This window comes from Ixodes scapularis, unplaced genomic scaffold (assembly GCF_016920785.2).
Source record: "Ixodes scapularis isolate PalLabHiFi unplaced genomic scaffold, ASM1692078v2 PGA_scaffold8__174_contigs__length_109621045, whole genome shotgun sequence".
Taxonomy (NCBI): Eukaryota; Metazoa; Arthropoda; class Arachnida; order Ixodida; family Ixodidae; genus Ixodes; species Ixodes scapularis.
The window spans coordinates 39,122,401-39,129,155 of NW_024609883.1; the positions used below are offsets into that span (position 1 = coordinate 39,122,401).

The 6,755-nt window shown below is 50.8% G+C and overlaps 1 protein-coding gene across 1 annotated transcript; it reads right to left on the minus strand.

The window, feature by feature from the left end:
• Positions 1 to 4,657: 4,657 nt before the first annotated feature.
• Positions 4,658 to 5,974, minus strand: LOC120842082. The gene has a single exon (XM_040213110.1). The coding sequence runs from the start codon at positions 5,972 to 5,974 to the stop codon at positions 4,658 to 4,660; it is 1,317 nt and encodes a 438-aa protein (XP_040069044.1).
• Between the last annotated feature and the right edge of the window lie 781 nt (positions 5,975 to 6,755).

A 6,755-nucleotide genomic window follows, 5' to 3' on the forward strand; every position in this document is an offset into this window, starting at 1 on the left:
TAGCGATGTAGGAGCGTGATAGATTTAGAAAGAGACTTTTTTTATTATATGCACGACTAATGATTCCAACCAAGTATTATTTAATCCTAAAGTTAGATTGAACGGAAATCGTATTACCAGATGCACCACTCGCTGAAAGTAACTCTGTCAAATTGCCACAATATTTCAAGATCCGTTCTCCAAGTCATACATGAGAAATTTTTTTCTTTTTTATTTTTCGGCTAATATTGGTTAAAACCAGTTACCGGTAAATACTTTACGGTTACGCTTACGGTTACGTGTTTTTTTTTTTTAATTTCAAATAACAATTTTGTTTCTGTTACGGTTACTGAAAATTTTCGTCCTTAAATTGTTTTCGGTTTCGGTTACGGTTTAAATCCCTGCTTTGCGTACCTAAATTGATAAAAGCTCCTAAAATTGCCTGCATGTGCACCATAATAGAATGTTCAGCATGCAGGCATAAACAAGGAGACCGCAGGAAAGCTGTCAAAGGTACTGAAATGACACTTCCCGACTGTGTGTACATCTAGCTGTGGCATCGAATTAGTTCTTGTTTTTGTTTGTTTTTATGTGGAGAAAATTATATAAAAATTATTTGACAGTTATCAAGCAATTATTTAAAAAAATAACTAAAAAATACCAAAACGTTGTTTAAGCATAATAATGAACAAGTATTGCAGAGTGCATAAAAATTCTAGACGGAATCAGATGGCGATGACTTGCACAAAAATCGCCGTGATGTCGCCTTTTCGGCACCGCATATCAGCTGGCTGTCTTCTGCGGTCTGAGCTTTGATCGACGCAGCAGCCCGTACGTACGGTATCGGGATGGATTGTTTGCAACTTGATATTTCAACCATACGCTTGAAAGTCTTCGGCATCAGGCGGCTGATCCGATTTTCTTTGGAACAAGATATGGCAAAGTATGGTTTGTCTAAAGCAGATATTTTCAGTCTAGACTTTGTCCAATTTGTTTTTTAACCGAATTTGACAAAAAATGGTTTGTTCGAACCGCATATTGTGTGTCTGGAATTCCTTCAATTGTACTTTGAACCGGACTCCAAACATCACGGTTTGTTCGAACCAATTAGGAAAATCACGGTTTGTGTGAACCGGAATTTGACTGTCTAGAAGTCCTTCAATTTGACTTTGAAGCGGATTGGGAAAATCACGGTTTGTGCGAACTGGAATCTGTCTGTCCGGAATTCCTCCAATTTGACTTTGAACCGGAATAGGAAATTCACGGTTAGAGCGAACCGGAATTTGCGTGTCCGGAATTCCTCCACTTTGACTTTGAACCGGATTAGGAAAATCACGGTATGAGCGAACCGGAATTCGCCGCTCCGGAATTCCTCCAATTTGACTTTGAACCGGATTTGAAAATTCACGGTTTGTGCGAACCGGAAGCCGCCTCTCCGGTGTGACTCCGGTTTGATCTTAGTCCGGATTTCAGTTTCCGGACTGATTTCAAACCGTTATTTTTGCTAGGGTCAAGTGCAAAGAATTAAAAAAAATCTAAGTTAGTGCAACGAAAAAAAAAAAACCGGAATCAAGGAATAGCAGAAAGGGAAAAAGAGGTACTATTGAATGTTGCTAGTCTAGCGGAGCGAACGTTATATTTTTTCTCTGTGTTTTTTTTTTATGTTCAGCTGGCCCCATTCACACCCTCCTTCGCTCACACGACCATCGACGTTGGCCGAAACGTATTTTGTGCGTGAATGAGCCTTGGGGGGAGACTGGCGTCCTTGCGCCAGATGTCCAAGCGTGACATGTAAGAGCAGTCTCCGCCCACCGCGCGTCAGCCTATAAAGTACCGCTGCTCGCAGTGAAAGGGCGCCACACTCATTGCTTTAAAGCATGTTAAGCTCTAATTATTACGCGCTCGAAAACGAGGAGGACAGGCAGCCGCTCTAAGCACGCCCGAGCAAAGAGAATATACTCGGGTGACTGCGCCTAAGATGGCTTCATTCCAGCTGTCGCTGTGTACCATTTTACGGAAATATCTTATCAATTTTGTTTTAAGTGTGTGCTCATGATGTAACAAAGTATGCATGTTAGATCTTATTTCAGGCAAAAAGTTAGGGTAGAATTTGGATTATTTATAAAAGAAGATGTGTGTTGGTGCAAGTGCAGGAACCGCAAGTTGCACACATTTTGGTCCTCATGTTATTAGCAATGGAAATGTCTTAGGCGGGAACTGAACTTTCCCAACTTATAGGAGGTAGCAGGCCTGGCGCCCTCGCGTTTCCCAACATCTTAAGTAACGCAGTATAACGTTTTGGTGACACTTTAAGAATAAGTTTTTTTAGGCTAACTGAGTTTAGGAAATGTATTAAGCAATTTTTTTTTCAAAACAATATCAAACTATTTGTTTTACAATATTTGACGCAGTTTAGCAAGGTCTTTACCTTGACCTGACCATACTTTTAAATTTAGTTACTACTTCAAGTTAATTATTCAAAAATCTTTGACACCCTAGTTTTCTGAACGTCAAATTCTATTAATTTTCTTATTAAACAAAATTAGCTTTCTTTGTGCGACGCGTAGTTTTTGAGCAACGATTTAGCCGGTGTTTGTTGACCCAACCTGTATGATATAGACAAGGACCTGTAGATCCTGCCAAGTGGACAGCCTCAACTCCCCTTCCTGGTGGCGTCAACATTTACTGTTTCGTTCCCATTCTTCAAGCTGCTTCAAAGCTATAGGGTCTATTCCTTTGACGTTAGACTGCTTTTTAATGTCGAGTAACTACACGCAAGCATGGCCGCCGAAAGCAAATGTGGTTATCTCATTGGCGATTTTGTTTTCCGTAGAGCTCAGAAATAAACGTTATGTTAGCGGCTAGGTTTGTGGCCGACGACTCAGCATCTGAATATACTCTAACGTAGAAAACGCTACTTTCTAAAAAAAAACAAAAAGAAAAAAGAAACAGCTGTTTCCCAAATTTTACAACGTAATTAGGATACAAGACATGTTCTCTTTCCCTTGTTCACTTATAATAAAATGCTAAAAGTTCTTAATCGCAGCAGCATCATGCCTTGATGACAGAGGCAACTGGCCTCCGGACATGCCGCGGAGACCCGTCTTGTGGCACGAAGCTTCGGCAGATTGCAACACACTTCGCTTAGAGAGCGCACCTGCAACTGCGGCGGGTCCTAGCTCACCAAGTGTGTCGAGTGAAAGCAACGGCCTTGCTTCAAACAATGTTTCAGCAAGTGACACAAGTTTTCATATACTTTCTATTTTATTGTTTGATTGTGGTATTTATTAGAAAAAAACACCACCTGTATCTTCAGCTGTGCATCTAATATAAACAAATAAATGGATTGTTTATCGACGGACCCACTGTTCTTTTAAATGTTTAGAATCCATCGGCTTTGCCCATGAAACTATTCCTGTATATTTATTTTCCCCTAGAGCACTCGGGAAGTCAATCACTAAAGTAAACAAATTGAGCTTGGTAATAAATTTCCGATATATTTTGTGACTCAAAAATAAAGTTGAGACATCACTATGTACATGACATCTCACAAGCAGACGTCAGGCTCAGTGCTACGTCACAGCTTTATTTTTACGGTGAAAATTTCCTGTACGTCTCAGTCGCCCTGTCTTTTTTCGTGGATCACGGTCCTGGATCCTCGGAAATACTCTGCGGGGAGGTGGATGACGGGGACATTTTTATACTCAGCAAAAAACGGGCCAGCTAGAAAACGGGCCGGCAAGACCAATCTTGTCACGGCAAATTTTGGAGCCACCTAAAAATGCACTGCAAACGGGCTGGCAATTTTAGGTGGCCCCAAAATTTGCCGTGACAAATTGGATCTCATTTGTCACGGCTATAGGTGGCTCCCTAGGTGGCCCCAGACTTAGAGTGTATGCAACGCTGGCGTGGGAAGGACAATACGCAAGCCTGGACACGGACTCCGAGTGCGAGCTCTGAATGACGGCCGACAGACAACCAGGGTAAGCGGGCCGGGCTTCCAGCTCTCGAGGTCGGCAACCGGGACGTACAGTAAACCCATTCGCTGTCTTCTCGTTGTGTTGTGTTACTCCCTGGGAGACGTGTGAAGCACGCACCGATCGGGCGGCGATTTTTATAGAGAGAGATTACCATAAAGGATACCACAAGCTCCAGGATTCTGGATCGCATAATAGAAGGGTAGTGCGCGCTCTAACGAACGACCTTCGCGGCCGCACCTGGACGCAGAACGCCACCCCTTCTCCAACATTCCCGAGGACACGCCTTTCGCTGACAACCTCAAGCCACGATCATTTGCCCCGCTGCCTGGGTGAACATCCGTACCATCGACAAAAGAGCAAGACAAGCCGTTGTTGATACCTGCTCAAGTAAGGTGCTGAAAAGGAAATGCGTTCTCCTCGAGGTGTCCAAGCAGGAACCAACGGTCACGGTGATCCCTGCTGAGTTGAGCTGAGTGCTTTATTTTTTTTCCAGAAAACGGACCGTTTTTGCTGGCAGGATGCCTGCATGTCACAGCCGATTGGGGGAAGGGGGGTTGGGAGGATAGGTAAAATATAAAGAAAGAAAAAAAGAAAGAGAGAGAAAAAAATACGGTCGCTTGTTATCGACACGCCGTGGCGCGGGGAGCGGCGCTGTGATGTCGTCATAGTGTTCGTAGATCATGGGCAGTCCTGGGCGTTCACATCACATCTTTGAGGCCGGTGCTAACCAAGTAGGTGGCCAGCGCACGGAGCGCCCGCTCTGTCCCGGCCCGGGGTAGCCCGGGTCGCAGCAACTCGTCCAGAGTGTCGCTGGGCCAGCCGAGGGCACCGTATGCGTGCCTCAAGTTCGCCCGCGCGTCTGAGAAGCGCGGGCAATGGCACATCAGGTGTTCTGCATCTCCGTGGGCGCCGCAGTGCCCGCAGCTGTCATCGCGGTCGGTCCTCCACCTCGCGCGTCCGGCGGGTGTGAAGCTGGAGCCGGTACGCAGGCGGTGCAGGTCGGCCGCCACGCCCCTCGTCAGCCGCCTGGGGAGCCTGGGAGGAAGCGGTCCGCGCTCGAGCTCGGGGTGGCTCAGCGCGACTCGCTGCCGCACAAGCAGACGTGCGTCCGCGAACGGCGGGACTGGCGAGAGGGGGCATCCAGGGTCGTCGTGGGCCCAGGCAGCCAGTTGGTCCGCCCTCTCGTTGCCGGACATTCCGCAGTGTGACGGTAGCCACTGGAAGGCGATGGTCCAGCCCTTGACCTGAAGCTCACTCACGCGCGCCACCACCTCCCTGGCCAGCTGCGGTGAACGGTCCGGGGAGCGGAGGAGGCCCAGCGCCGCCCTCGAGTCCGCCAGTACGACGACCCGAGCTGGCTCGTTCTCGTCGAGGAGGCGCAGGCCAAGCTGCAGCGCCGCGAGCTCTGCCGTGGTCGATGAGGCATGGAACGTCAGGCGCTCTGCAGCGGTCCTCCCTGTGTCCTCGCGGAACGCCGCTGCTGTCGCCGTCCTGGTGGAGTCGCGCACCGAGCCGTCAGTGTAGAGGCGTGCCCAGCCGTGGTAGCGCTCGTCACAGTGATGTTCTGTGAGCTGGCGTGCCACTGTTGGCTGGACGTTCCTCTTGGCACTCAGGATGCTCACCAACAGCTCAGCAACCACGACTGGCGGTTCATTCGGCGGAGGAGGTGCCGTGTAGCGGACTGGAGCGCCCGCGATGTCCAGCAGCCGCGTCAAGGTGTCGGCGAGCTGCGCCCGCCGCCCGCTGATGCATGCGACGAGGGATGCGGCGCTCGGTGTTTCTTGCATCCTAATGAGGTGCCGCAGTGCCCGCTCGCCCGCCGTGTTCTGGACTGTCTTTACCCCGGCCTCAGCCAGCGTCAGCCTCGATGAGGCGTGTCTCGGGACACCAAGGCACACTCGTAGTGCCACGCGCTGTGCCTGCTCGATGCGCCCCCACTGGTGCTCGGTGAGAGCGAGCAGGGGCAGCGCGTACAGGACCCGGGCCAGGGTAAGGCCGCGGGACAGCTGCAGCATCATTCGCTGTTCTGTGCCTCTGCGGGCTCCTCCAAGGAGGCGAAGGATGTTGGTGGTGGTCCGTGCCCCTCGTAGCGCGTCCCTCACCGCTGGCTCCCAGGTCACCCGGTCGTCCACTCTTAGGCTCAGGTACGTGGCCTCTCTCCGCAACTCCAGCGGTCGGCCATTGATGGAGCGGGTGAGGTCGAACGTTCGATGCGGGCCGTTGTAAAGGGCCACGGATTTAGGGGCCGGAGCGTCAGGCCGAGCGTGGCCAGGTAGTACTCCATGTTGCTGAGGGCGCGCTGGAGCTAGACTTGGACGAACCGTCTCCGCCCTCCGTGGTCGCTGACCCAGATCGCGACGTCATCCGCGTAGGTCGCGATCTGCAAGGGCACCTTGTATCGCGGCCCGACCCGCGCCGCCTGAGGGAGCGCCGCGAGAGCCACGCTAAAGAGAAGCGGGCTCAGCACGCTTCCCTGCGGCACCCCTCTCGTGAGCGTCCGCGGTGCGCTGTAGAAACCCGACGCCCGAAGCCTGGCCTCGCGCCCCTGAAGAAACGCTCGGACGTAGCGGAGTGCTCTCCCCCGCACGCCAAGTCGTGTGAGGGAGTCTACGATGGCGCTGTGGAGCACTCCGTCAAAAGCGCTGGCGATGTCGAGGAAGACCACCCCGTGGTCCTCCTCCTTGCTTTGCCGTCCTCAAGGGTCGTGGCGAGGTCCGCGATCGCGTCCGCCGTGCACCTCCCCCGCCGAAAGCCGGCGTAGCAGTCCGGCGGGGCTCCCACCGTCTCGAGGTGGTG